Source organism: Heteronotia binoei, chromosome 1 (genome assembly GCF_032191835.1).
Source record: "Heteronotia binoei isolate CCM8104 ecotype False Entrance Well chromosome 1, APGP_CSIRO_Hbin_v1, whole genome shotgun sequence".
In the NCBI taxonomy this organism is placed as follows: domain Eukaryota; kingdom Metazoa; phylum Chordata; class Lepidosauria; order Squamata; family Gekkonidae; genus Heteronotia; species Heteronotia binoei.
The window spans coordinates 92,395,062-92,409,186 of record NC_083223.1 but is presented as its reverse complement, the minus strand read 5'-3'; the positions used below and the strand labels follow the sequence as shown (position 1 = coordinate 92,409,186).

General features: G+C 38.2%; 1 protein-coding gene across 2 annotated transcripts in view; it reads left to right on the top strand.

The window, feature by feature from the left end:
* ASCC3 (activating signal cointegrator 1 complex subunit 3) overlaps positions 1-14,125 on the top strand; it is a 407,532-nt gene that overhangs the window by 76,790 nt on the left and 316,617 nt on the right. For both annotated transcript variants that reach the window (XM_060237502.1, XM_060237501.1), the window contains exons 9-10: positions 8,747-8,947; positions 9,424-9,564. In XM_060237502.1, coding sequence (XP_060093485.1) covers positions 8,747-8,947; positions 9,424-9,564 — 342 coding nt within the window. The remainder of the gene's footprint in view (positions 1-8,746; positions 8,948-9,423; positions 9,565-14,125) is intronic.

Genomic DNA, 14,125 nt, shown 5'->3' with positions numbered 1-14,125 from the left:
TAAAGAAAAGAAAAACAGGAAAAAAGAGAAATTAAAGAAACGAGGCAAATACAAATACTTATTTCTAAATCCAAACTTATAAGATAATTGCTTACTCTAAAGTCATAACTGAGTGACATCCATAAATCTCCTTTCTTTTCTATTATTTTATTTATTTATTTTATTTAGGCAATTTTTATTCCGCCCTTTCCCAAAATGGGCTCAGGGCATATTACAACATTCTAAAAGCAATATAAAACAATAATTAAAGCCAAATCAACGTAACAAGACAATTTGATAGATCACATATGTTATAAATAGCAGCTCAGTTGGGCATACATTATATAAACTGAGAGTCTAAAACAGTAGATCAGGGGTGGGGAACATCATTCGCAGGCCATACAAAATTATCAAATAAAAAAACAGTGCTCCACCAAAGGAGAATAATTCAGGCTGGCAAAATTAATGCAAATAATTGTTTTTCTATTTGAAGTCATGTGGGACAAGCCTAATTTGGCGCACCGCCCCCCTCCCCCGGCCTGCTGCCCTAGGCAAATGCCTAGGCCCAGGGCTTTTTTGTAGAAAAAAGCCCAGCAGCAACTCATTAGCATATTAGACCACAACCCCTAATATTAACATATTGGGTCACACACTCATTAGCATATTAGGCAACACCATCTGGGATAATCAAGTGCAAACTGAATCCAATGTATCTGAGTTCAATGCCAACTACTCAGATTGCATTGTTTAAAAAACATTGGTCTCTTTGAAAATATTTCTAGACAGTCTTAGGCAACTTTAGACATTCCTGTCAGTGGAAGCCTAATGCCCCCTCACCTATTTATCTAATCCCCTCCTCTATCTTCAGTTTTCCTTTTTGTTTCATGCTCCTCCCACTTTGAGTTTTGCCAACTCTCCTACATACATTATACTTTTTTTGCCTTAATCTTTCCCTCCTCCATGCTGATGTTGAGGCTTGGAATCTTCAGCAATGTTGTTTCATGAGATCTCCGAACTTACATCGCAGCTTTCCACAATGGGGATCTAAAGCATCTTACATCCTCCTCCTTTCCTCTCATTTTATCCTCTCAACAACCCTGTGAGGTGGGTTAGACTGAGAATGTATAACTGGTCTAAGGTGAGCTTCCACAGCAGAGTGGTGATTCAAACCTTGATCTTCCAGATCCTAGTATGGAATTGTAACTGCTATACTACACTGGCTTTTTTTGGGGGGGGGGGATGAGGGGGGAGGGTACTGTTAAACAGCTGAGCCTCAATGAACTGTGCAGTTTGTATGGTATCAAGTTGCTTGTAGTTGCTGCTGAGCCTGGCTCCAATGAGTCCTCCCTCAATTAGCCCTGGAAAGAGCCCTGCTCCCCCAGTACTTTTTACTGACAGACACCAAGGCTTGAAGGCTAGCAATAAATTTCTGGTTACTCAGCAACCATCATTGAGGGCATTTATATCTTAAAGCTACAGACATTGCTTCCATTATTTTGGGGAGGGATTTCAATGTGTGTATGTGTATGTGGTTGTTTTTTAGATTTCAAATTTCTCTGCTAATCCGGACATTTTTCAGGTTTGCAGGAAGAACTGACTTGTCTGTTTATGTTCCAGTCTTTGGATTTAAGTATCCACAAATCTGACTATGTTGAGAGTTAGATATATTGATAATTCTTAAGCAATTCTGTGGAACATATTCTGTTTAAATTTCTGAATCTTTTCAACTTATGCTCATAAAGGCTCAAAATTTATATCTACAAATGTTGCATTAAAATTACCCTGAGTGGATCACGAGTACATGGGGTTAAATTAGCTTTGCTGTTATTCTATTTTATTTAGTCATTTATCACTTAGTTATTATTTATTCATTACTATATTTATATTCCATTTTTCAACTATAAAGTCCTTGAAGTTGCTTACAACATTTAATGTATTTTAAATGTTTTCTTCCTTCTCCTTCATCTCTGATCAAATCACATATCAGATGAACAGTGTCCTTAAAACCAGTATTTGACCATCTGTATTCTAATATTATTTATGCTACTTCTAATAGTGATAATAGCTAGCATTTTTCTTCATGAGAAATGTAAGCATTTTTCAGTTTTGTAAGATTGCTCTCATTATCATTCCTGACAAGGTGTCTGAAGAGATAATGGTTTATCTAAAGCTCATCATCAAGCAGAGATTTGAAGGGACTTCCGGCCCAATGTTGAAGCTCTTAATCATTGCATATAATGCTGGCTACTCTTCTCTTAAAATGATTTGAAATTGATCTTTAAAGGAAAAATGGATTTATTTAGCTTAATGGGACAGCTTTTATTAGCAGGTTTAAAATTTTATTTTACAAGTAGGAACTGACAAATAATTAGAGAGGTATCTCAGTCCTCCAGTTCCTCTTTTCTTTCCCTGAAAGCCCCCATATCCTCTCCCCTTTTCTCATTGCCTTCTCTCCTTCCCACCCATCAAACACCCTACCTTTATCTGACTGTCTTCAGTTTCTGCCCTTTCTTACACCTTTCAGCTTAGAAAAACTATGGCCCAGTTACACTGTCATGAGGCCAGGTGCTGTTGTGTAGTAGGGAACTTGCAAGGATTACTATAGAGCACCTCTCCCCCCCCCCCCATATTCTGTCCCCACACTATTTCCTCTTTTCTTCCTCCTAGCAACCCCAATATCCTCACCCTTTTCTGCTTCTTTCTCTCCCTTTCACCATGCAGATTAATAGCTAGTGAATGGGGCCAGATTCAGAAGGGAGACATTTTGCAGAAAAATCTGAACAAAAATGGAGAGGGGTTAAACCCCTCTCCCACAAAGGAACACATTGTCTGCACAAGCCCCAGCAAAGTTAGTTTAGTAGGGAGGGAAGTTTGCATACTCTGATACACCCCACCCCCACTTTTCTGTAGACCAGCAGGTGAGGAGGTAGAAGTGGGAATCCTTATGTGATGGGAACAATACGAAATGTTGCTGACAACCCCCAAACCCCACTTCAGGCAGGTGGGTGGATGTTGCCACTGCCCCCCTTCACCATTGAGGGCAAGCACTGGGGGCAAGCATCAGGGAAGAGAATAGAAGGTCATCCAGGAGCAAGTACAGTTGACCTCCCACCACCACAGTATAGGCCCAGATAAATAGAGTGCAGGTGAGTGATAAAGGAGCTGCCAGCTCCCCCCGATGCTGCTGAGTGGGTGGGTACGCTGGAGTAGGAGAGTGGCATGGTTGTGCTGCCAACAGCTGATGTTGCCTGGCAATTGACTGGCACAGGGAGGATGCAGGGAGAGAAAGGTTGGATTCCTTATCATAAGTCTAAGTTCCTACTTGTGTCTATGCATGTATGTATGCTTATATATAAACATATCTGTGTGGATTTGTTTTATGGTGGGTTTGGTGAAAATCGACCACAGATGAAGATTTTGGCAAAACAAACCTGGTCCTTTATTTTATATAACATTTATTTTTGTTCGTTTTGTGTGAATATTGTTAAAGTTTTGGGTGTGTATATGTACGGTATATATATATTTAACAATCTAGAAAAAATGATTCAACAAAATCTAAGACCTTTATTAAGAAAGACAGAAAATGATTTGCAGAATTGGTCTAATTGGTCTATTATGGCTGGGATGGATTTTGGTAGTTAAAATGAAAATCCCACCAAAAAAATCTCTTTGTGTTGACCACATTACCATTAAAAGTTAGTAATTTTGTATTTCAAAAAATTCAAGCTCTGTTTGACAAATTTAATTGGGACAAAAGGAAGCCGAGAACACAAGCACAAGTAATGCAACAAATGTGAAATATAGTAGTCTGGCAACTCTCAATATAAAATGATATTTTGAAGTAATTTGTCTCACTCCAACATCCTATTGGTTTAAAGATGATCAAAACAAAACAGTATGGGAGATTGAGTAGGTTGAGTTATTTTGCCTGTTAAAGTGCTGGATCTGTGTAAGGAATAGCTGCTGTTAAGCCTTGGTGTTTTGGGGGTTTATCAATTTCTCTATCCTGTACGTTTTTGCAGGCCTTTGTGTATGCCTTAAGAATGCTTCCAGTCCATCCTACACTCTTTCTAACTTTAGCAGTTTACTTAACTGGAACATTTCCTATCTTGCAGTGTCTGGAGTTACAGAAAGCTTGCAGGTAACCTCAGAGGAGAACCTGAGAGAAGATAAAATCCTCTGGTAACAGGTTTAGAACCCTGTGGTTCAGCTCCTGGGAGCAGAAGTAGGGCTCTCTAAGACCATAAATAGAAGATCTAGACCTCTTGAGGCTTCTGGCTGGTCCAGGTGGCTGTGGTTCAGGGGCAGGGCTCTCTACGACCATACAATCTGGTTGGAAAAACAAACAAACATACATCGCAATCAATGAAGTCCTAATGTGATTCGGACAGCATTAGCTAAAATTGGGACAAATGTAAAACTAGATTAAGATGAAGTCATATTTATGTATGCTAGTACTGCAACATGCAGATTTTGCTGAGGTGTTTCAACAAAGTGGTTTTGATGTTTGGGAAAAAAATAGGACTGAACAGAGCTGAGCAGACATCTTGAGGATGAAGGAGGTAGAAGGAAAGCCAAAAGAGGATCAGCTGCCACCAGGTAGACAAGTGAGCAAGTTTGTGGGGGCAGGCAGGTAGGATGAGTGAATGAACCAGAGATCGGGAAGCCCAAGAGATGCACTCCTGCTATCATTAAAAGGCAAGAAAGTGGGGTAGGGGAAACTGAGAGATCTCTTAACAACACCAGGGAGGCACTCAAGAAAGTTGTTCAGGCAGGAAGTAAAATGAAAGAGCTGGCAGCAGGGAAACTGAGAGAGGCACTGACTCCACCAAGTATGTGAGGGAGGCAGGTGGGATGGTGTGGCACCATGAGCACCATGTGGATAACTGTAGCGGGGAGGCTTGAATATGTGCTGCTCAGGCAAGCCAGCACCAGCAGCAACAGCATAATATAGATGTTATATTACTAACACTCACATGTGTTCACACATGCGTGTGTGTTAATAGTATAAAGAAACATCTGGCTATATAAAATTGCCTTTCTTTTAAGGACTCACAGGGTTAACAGAAGATATGGTCAGCTCATATTCATTGGCACTACCAATGAATACTGTACGTTGTCAAGATTGTGAAGAGTGGTCTCAGCTGAAATGGCCTTATTATTACCATTGCCTTGTCTCTGGCTGCCTTGGTCCATCTTGTTTGTTAGAAGAAATACTTGTATGCTGTTTGATTTGTGTTCCCCCCCATCCTATGACTCTTTTGCAGAACAGGTGAATTACTGTTGTGAATGGCAGAAATGTAGATTTTTTTCTGTGCAGTTTTGAATAAACCTGGGTAATTTGAACACAAGCCATTATTGAAAGTTGAACTGTGCAAAATTGTTTCAACATTACAGATAGCTCTGTTACAAACAGCTGGTGGGGCTGGGAAGCACAAAAGGGATTATAGTTTGGGTCTCAACCAAAATAACTGCCATAAGGTTGATTTAGTGGGCAATATGGAACAGCAGAGAGGTGTAGCATGGGATTTATACAGTACTTTCCTCTCACTAAACTGCTTTTCTGTTCACGTTTCTATATGCATATTTGCTGCACTGTAAGTAAAATGGACTAGGGGAGGAGATACTTGAGGAGGAAAAGGGTTAAACATTTCCCTACTCCATATTACTGCTCTAGAATAAAACATTGGGCTTGGGTTTCCAGGTCTTCGTCTGCCACTAAATGTGCAGTTGCTCAAATAAATTGAGGCTCCTTCTTCATGCCACTGTGTCTTAGAAGTAGTTGTTTGAAAAACTCTCTTAGATCTCTTCATTATACCTGGGTTTTTGATTCTTTGTTCTCACTGTCTCTTAGGAGTAGCTACTTGACAGACTTCCAGCCCATCTTGAAAAAAATCCACAATTGCTCACTGCTGCTACCTTCTTTCCTGTGCCTGGTGTGACCATTCTTTTTTTTATTCAAAGCATGTCAACGCTAGCCATTCTTTTCCTGAAAACCGTTTCTGCCCTTCTGTTTTTCTCCTTTTACGCTTAAGAATTGATCACACTTGGAACAGAAAACTTTGAGCTTGAATTACTACTTTGACTCTCATCAAGGCGTACTTCTAAGAATGAAACTAAAAATAAAGTGGGCATTTTTCACAGTCTCAACGTCAGTTATTTAATGGCACTGTGTAAAACAACGTTATGAAATGTGTTTTTTAAAAAAACTCGAAGTTTAATGAAAGGTGACATTTTTATTCACACATAACCTTCCTTACTGACTCAGGCAAATTAATTCCTCCAGCTCAGCTTTCTGTGATCTGCCAGATGGCCCAGCAGTGCTTATAAATAGGGTGTGATGATGACACCCATCTCTTGTTGGTCCACATTATTTGGTAGTCAAGTGTAGTAGTTATTTTAGGGTGCTTCCAATATGTGCATTTATCTTCTAAGAATCCATATGCCCTTGTAGCATCTTAGTATAAAAGGCAGCATAGTATGGTGGGTTAAAGAGCATCGGAGTGTGACTGGGGAGATTCAGTTTTGAGATTATTTGCTCAGTTGTGTAGCATGCCAGGTAATTTTGGGCCAGTCATCCTCTCTCATCCCCAACATACGTCACAGGGTTGTTGAAGATGAAATTGTAAGAGGTGAAATATGTACACAATCCTGAGTTCTTTGGAGGAATGGCTGGATTTAAAAGTAATAGATGTCAGTGTTCAGTAACAGTAGGTTCCACAGATTAACTGTGGGTTGTTTAATTCTTAATCTGTTGGTTTTCAATTTAGATGATATTACTAATATGGTCAGAAGGATACATAAGATACACATCTGATGGAGACCCACTTTCCAATTGGACTCTGATTCACACTAGAATAGCCTGAGTGCAACAAAGAAAACTTTTTTTTTCCTGCCTCTAACTTTTAGTTATTTGGCTGGTTTTTTATGCTCCCAGTCTAGCCATTGGCTGACAGATGTTGCAACTCATGATTTATGATGAAGGGACAATGCTCCTAACATGTTTGGGGATCTAGAATATGTTATAATCAGAAATACTTTGAAGAGAATAATCAGCACAGTCAAACAGGTTATTAACCATGCAGTAAGAATGTACATCAGTATTAGAAATTCCATAATGAGACAGCTAGCCTTCGGACCATTATATAAGACTTTTTACTAACTCATCAGGATTACTTTAGTACCAAGAATTTTGCCACTTTAGTATTTAAACCTTAGAAAGAGCTAAAGCTTGGACTGGTATTTCTTATTAAGAGGTTCTGGGCCAGAATGATAACAATTTTTGTTTCTCTCTGAAGCTGCTATGATAGCCCCTGTCCTTTTCCCTATCTTTGAGGCACAATTTTCCTTCTGTTTTTCTTTCACTTTTGTGACTGTGACTCTAGTTTTGTGAATTGTGGCTCTAGTTTTCTTTTTTGCTGAAGAACTGTGGCTGTCCTACTCTGTCACAGTGCAACCTGAGGGAGGGGCTGGGATCACTTTTAACTTTGAATTACTTAAATGGCACTCAAGGTATTTTGAAATTCAAAAATAAAAAAAAATATTTTATTTAACATAGAAGGGAAAGGCGTGAAGGGCTGAAATTTCTGAGGTAAAACCAATACATGCACATACATTAGTTCTGATTTTTCAGGCTGAGTGATTTTTTAAGCTATTCACAGTGATTTTAATCTTTATGTTGAAAGACTTTTGTTTCAGCATTTTCCAAAACACTCTAGTATACTTTCTTTGAGTATTCTCTGACTCTCTTGATTTCCAGAAGGCTGGTGCACTCTTTCCAATATTCAAGCCCCTTCTCTTGATACACCAGTACTTATCTTGAGATTCTAACTCTTAAGGTCTCTAAAGGCACTTTCTAACCACACCAGACTAGGGATCTCTGCACTCTTCAGAGCTAACCTCCTGTTCAACTGGGTAGGGAATTTTATTCTCTCTCTAGAAGATCTACCCTCTTTCCTTGGTCTGAATGTGAGACTTCACCTACATCCCAAACTGCTTTACTATCTTTCCTCCAGTTTTCCTGTTTGTGTTAAACTACTCTTAGTCAGGGCTGAATTTTGAAGCTGTCAATACTTGACTCTTCTCAGCTAGGGCTGAAATCAGACTCAACTCAGTCAAGGTAGAAATTTGACTGAATCTCTCCTCAGCATGCAGCTCTCTCCAGACTTTCTCTGGTCAGGCTGTTTGCTTGGGGCAGCCTGTCACTCAAGGTTCTCTGTTTCTGTGATGAATTATCCCTTCATAATCCTACAGTTGTTTGTACAACACTTCTAAACTTCTTAAAAGTACAGTCCATCGCAGCTGCACTATAAGATTATATGGAGTTATGCCTGCTGGCTCTCTGCCTTTGTATGTGAAAGAGAATTGGCTAATGAGGGCAACTGAGTGAACCTAACAAGAAAAAGATGGGATTGGAGTGGTAAGCATTTAACATGCAATGGGTGTGATGATATCAGTACAGATGGACTAAAAAAGGGGGTATTGTGAAAATGAACGGAATTTCTAGAATTCCTCCAGGAAGGCCAAGGAACATCTAAAAAGATGAGATGGAATGGAAAAAAGAAGGTAATTATTTACTGAGTTAATCTTGATATTTATATTATTTAAGAGTTACCACTGACTAATGATTAAGAACTTTGATGATACTGAGAAAAGAAATGAATTATTTTTTGAAAGTTGTTGAATTGTAAAACCCCCTTTCTGTTATATGCTTCTTGTCAGCGGCAGCTGTTTTAATTAACTATTTAAATACTGCTTTTCTATGCAGATCGGGCAACTTGCCTTTAAAGGCATGAAAAGATTAAATCGAATCCAGTCCATAGTTTTTGAGACTGCCTACAACACAAATGAGAACATGCTAATTTGTGCACCCACTGGAGCGGGAAAGACTAACATTGCAATGTTAACGGTGTTACATGAAATTCGTCAACATGTTCAGCAAGGTGTTATCAAAAAGGATGAGTTTAAGGTAGGAATTTAATGAACCGCAGGACATCTTTATAACTTGTAAGATATAACCCATTATAGAGTTATACACATTTATGTGGATTCAAAAAGTTTTCAAGGACATTGTATTTTCCCCCAAGTCATGTAGGGAGAGAGCCTGTTGATTTACTTCATTGCTGGTCTGTAATTCCCTTTTCACTTCTGAAAATCTTATTACCCATGTGAAAAGCTTTGAAAATATATTAAGCTTTGATGCAGAACCAATTTTCAAAATGATAAGCCTGTATAAACAAAATCTATTGTCTTTAAAACAGCTACACGCTTACCCCATGCAGGTAACTACTTTCCGTATACAACTATTAGGATGAGGTGTGGGTGTTCTATAAGTGTTAGGATCATATTTCACAATAAACTCTGATTTGTATCACTTGCTGTGGAACCAACAATGTTGTGCTCTTTGCTCATTTATCATGCTGGTGTCCTTTTTTTTGGGTACAGATTGTTTATGTTGCTCCAATGAAGGCATTGGCAGCTGAAATGACAAATTACTTCAGCAAGCGTCTGGAGCCACTAGGCATCACAGTGAAAGAGCTGACGGGTGATATGCAGTTGTCAAAAAGTGAAATTCTACGAACACAGGTATGCTGTGTCAGAGGCATAAATCCATGCAAATAAGGAAGTAGTGTTGTAGAAATATGATTAAATGGTATAATTGTTTTTCTCTAAAGTAGTACGTATCCATGTTTTCCAGTTTTTTAAAGCAACGGCATTTCCATTTTTCAGGGTAACACTTTCCATATTGACATTTCTGCTGTTCAGCTTCTGATTATTACAGAAGGTTATGCAAGATATTCTAGATAGACCTGTTGAGCCTCAACATTACGCTCTGTGAATAGAACTAGTACCCTAGGGATGTATGTAGCACTCTCCAGGCATAACTCTGTGTTACAGCAAAATACCAGTAGTAACAGGGGAAATGGTTTCTGGCGAATCTCATTTTGTTATTACTAGTCATCTCACTAAGGAATGCTGATAAGGTTCCTGGGTATTACAAAGTAGCTTTTTAAGTACCATAAGATCAATTCAGACACTGTTGTTGCTTTTGGACTGTTATAGTCAAGTTTAAAGTATGTAATAATGAAGGGCCCTCATCAATTGAGTTGTGGAATATCCACAATACAGCTTCGCATGCTTTACCCACTTTCCATCCCTGTGCGTGTGCATGCGTGCGCACACACACAAGTTTGCTATTGATGACATTTGGCAGTGCTGAGAGGAATCTTTTCCTTCCTGGGAGGGAGAAGTGCAAGATGTTTGAAATCTTTTAGTCCTAACTTTATTCATATTTATTCATATTTGCTTTGGTACTGAGAACCACCTTGGTGGAACAACTCTATCAAGTTTGGCAGTGTGCAGCAGTGGTAAGTAGGATATCCATGAAAAGCCATATGAAGAGCATTTTTTTTGTTTTCCCCCAGCATTGAGTAATCAAGACATAATGCCTTTAAACATTGTAAGATATCATATAATTGTTATGCTAATAGCCATTAATAATTATATCTTCTGCAATTATGATTTGTTTTTGCTTAGCATACATCAAATATTGATTTAACCAAACAGGAGTTTTCTTTGCCTCTTTCTCATCTTTTTTGAAGTATATATAAGACCTTTCCCGACTTTAAAATTCAAAATATAGTAGAAGTAAAACTTAAAATATAAAGTTTTGAGTAAAACTCAAAATATAGTTCTGGTCGCTGCACCTCAAAAAGGATATTATAGCATTGGAGAAAGTTCAGAAAAGGACAACTAGAATGATTAAAGGGCTGGAACACCTTCCCTATGAAGAAAGGTTGAAACGCTTAGGGCTCTTTAGCTTGGAGAAACATCGACTGAGGGGTGACATGATAGAGGTTTACAAGATAATGCATGGGATGGAGAAAGTAGAGAAAGAAGTACTTTTCTCCCTTTCTCACAACACAAGAACTCGTGGGCATTCGATGAAATTGCTGAGCAGACAGGTTAAAACGGATAAAAGGAAGTACTTCTTCACCCAAAGGGTGATTAACATGTGGAATTCACTGCCACAGGAGGTGGTGGCGGCCACAAGCATGGCCACCTTCAAGAGGGGGTTAGATAAAAATATGGAGCAGAGGTCCATCAGTGGCTATTAGCCACAGTGTGTGTGTGTGTGTGTTTGTGTGTGTATGTGTGTGTGTGTATATATATATATATATATATATATATATATATATAATTTGGCCGCTGTGTGACACAGAATGTTGGACTGGATGGGCCATTGGCCTGATCTAACATGGCTTCTCTTATGTTCTTACGTTCTTAAGAATTTTAGAGAGATTTTCTGTTGGCTTTTTGGACAATATATACAGCAACCTGGGATATTACAACCTTGCTGATTCTCTAAACATTCTGAAGTACATGATAATATACTAATAAAATATTTCTGATCTGCTTATTTTTGTCTGACTTCGAAACTGAAATTATTAGAGACAAAACATTTGGAGTGCATCTTCAAAATATTTATTAACAATCAGAAAATCTGAAGCTTGCTATCTTTCCCCACCCTATTGGAATTTAGGCACTGTGTTTTCATACAGACTAAAGCACATATGTATTTCATTCTCTGTTGCACGTGTTGCTAGACCATGGCGGGTGGGGTGGAACTCAGAGCCTGAAAAACAATAATGTGCTGAAATCTTCTGAGTGAAATACAAGACCTGTTCATTATCCAAAAAGGGCAACTGTCTTTATGGAATACTCAGATGGTTTCATGAAACTCCTATGGGAAATTATTTAGGACATTTTCATTCTCTTGATCCATCAGTGAGCTCAGGGTAGCATGCAGTATTTCCCCCTATTTCATTTTATCCTCAAAACATCATGGAATAAGTTAGGCTGACAGAGAGTTATGCATCAAGCTTCAGAGCAGTAGGGATTTGAATCTGGGTCTTCTGGATCCATCGTCACTACCGGTGTTCCCTCTACGCTGAGTTAGCGTGGGCTAGCTCACAGATGTTTAGCCTCCAGCTCACACATTTTTGTCTTAGCTCAGGAAGGATGACCCCAGAGCACAATAATTTATTCAGTAGCTCACAACTATAATGCCAGTAGCTCACAAATTTAATATCAGTAGCTCACTAAGTAGAATATTTGCTCACAAGACTCTGCAGCTTAGAAGGAACATTGGTTACCACTATACCACAGTGGACTCATATTGACCTGAAAGGTTTAAATTGAAAGTGCAGTGCTATACTGATGTGCTATTCTTTCCAGATGTGTTTCTTTACAGAACATTCATTCCAAATCTTAAGAGTTTAAAAAATGGATTTATATATATCCACAAACCATAGGCTTTGTTTTAATATTGTTTTCAAAAAGCTTTATAAATTTAGTATCTTGGTACTGGCCCATAAAGCAATAATCTCAAAATTGTTTTCAGTTCCTTCTTTAGGAGCTGAAACTGATTTTAAATAAATAAATATAAATAAAATTATTTTAAACTGTTTAGTGCTTTTAATGTAAATGTCTTTATTGTAAGTTATGTGTTGTGAGCCGCCTTGAGCCTGCTTCGGCGGGGAAGGCAGGATATAAGTCCAATAAATAAATAAAATAATGTAGCGATGAAACCATATTCTAGTAAGAAGGGATGCAATAGTATTTTTGTTAGTTTCGTTTTGTTCTTTGAGATTAACTTTACATTTTGTGATCTATTTCATCATGTGTGATCTACAAATGAATGAATGGTCTCTGGACTCCATAAGCAAAGTTTTCAGTTCTACAATGCTATGCACTTTACTATTGGCTATAGTGGAACTCCTGAGTAAGCATGCATGGGATTGTATGTAGATACATAATTGCTCTAAGTGTACCTCAAATAATAGGGCACTAAAATGTGGTAGTTTTAAATCAAGAAAATAATTTTCCCTCTCTAGGCAAAAGAAAATTAAAATTGATTGTTAAATGAGACTGTTATTTTCTTACTGTGTTTTATTGCACAATAGACTGAAACAATCATGTTTTAATCTGTTGTGATGCACTAAATTTAATACTCAGTTTGCATAACCTTTTGAGGTATGTGAAGGGGGAGATTCCTGGGTTTCTCCGTGCTCAAGATGATGCTTTTTGGCTTCTAGATAGTTCTGAGCTTCATAAACTTTACTTGGTATATGATATCTTCATATGTTCAACTATGAAAGTTGCTATATTAGTAAAAGGCATTCTATATTTAAGCCACCTGCAATATACATGATTTTAAAAAAAATTAAGCTGAGAGAAGTCTTAAATTCTTTCCATTATTTTGGAATATATGTATGTCCTACAAAGCAATATGGAAGGTGGAAAGGTGAATATCAGCAAGTGTTCATGTTAGAATCACTATGCTGGAAAGTATAATAATTTTTATGATGTTGACCTATGATGGCATGGCTTGTAATTATAAGCTTACTTCTGTGGCTTATGGCACAAAGCTATAACCTTTGCAGGATTGATGAAAAGACATACTGGACCTCAAAACTTCATTGCTCTTCCGGGATGAAGGTGTTGTTTTAAATAAATGTATCCTTGTCTCACTTTATTTTACATGCTTGGATTGAGGAGTCCATTAACAAGAAATACTTCCTTTGAACATATAAATAGGCTTTTCCTGACATGATATATGAGTTTTGTGACACCTAATAAGCAGAAATAAAACGTAAAGATTTTTTGAGGTTTATTTGAAACAGTGTTATCTTTCGAGCAGCCAAACACATAGTCTGTGATATGCTGCAGATATGAAGGCAAGTGCCATACCTGTCAGTCTCACTGAGAATTAGTTGTACACTTCTCTCAGAATGCATATCTAAGTTAGAGTGGTAGAGCAGGCCTACATAGCTAGTGATCTACTAAACCAGCTATAGCTCTCTGCTCACATATGTTGTATGCTGATTCACCAGACATTTTGCAAGCCTCCTGTTTCTCTCCTCCTAAGGATACAAAGCCAAGGGTGAATGCATTTATGGACTTAACTACACATTATGTTTTCCCCAGTCCTGTGTATTCACATGTGTGTATGAAGTTTCATACTGGAAACTTGGTTCCCTGGCCCATTGCGGAAACCTTGATATACCGTGTAAGTACAAGCATAAGCTACATCAAGGCTAATAGCATCCCTCTGGGCCATTTCAGGTCAGGTCAGCTTTTGAGG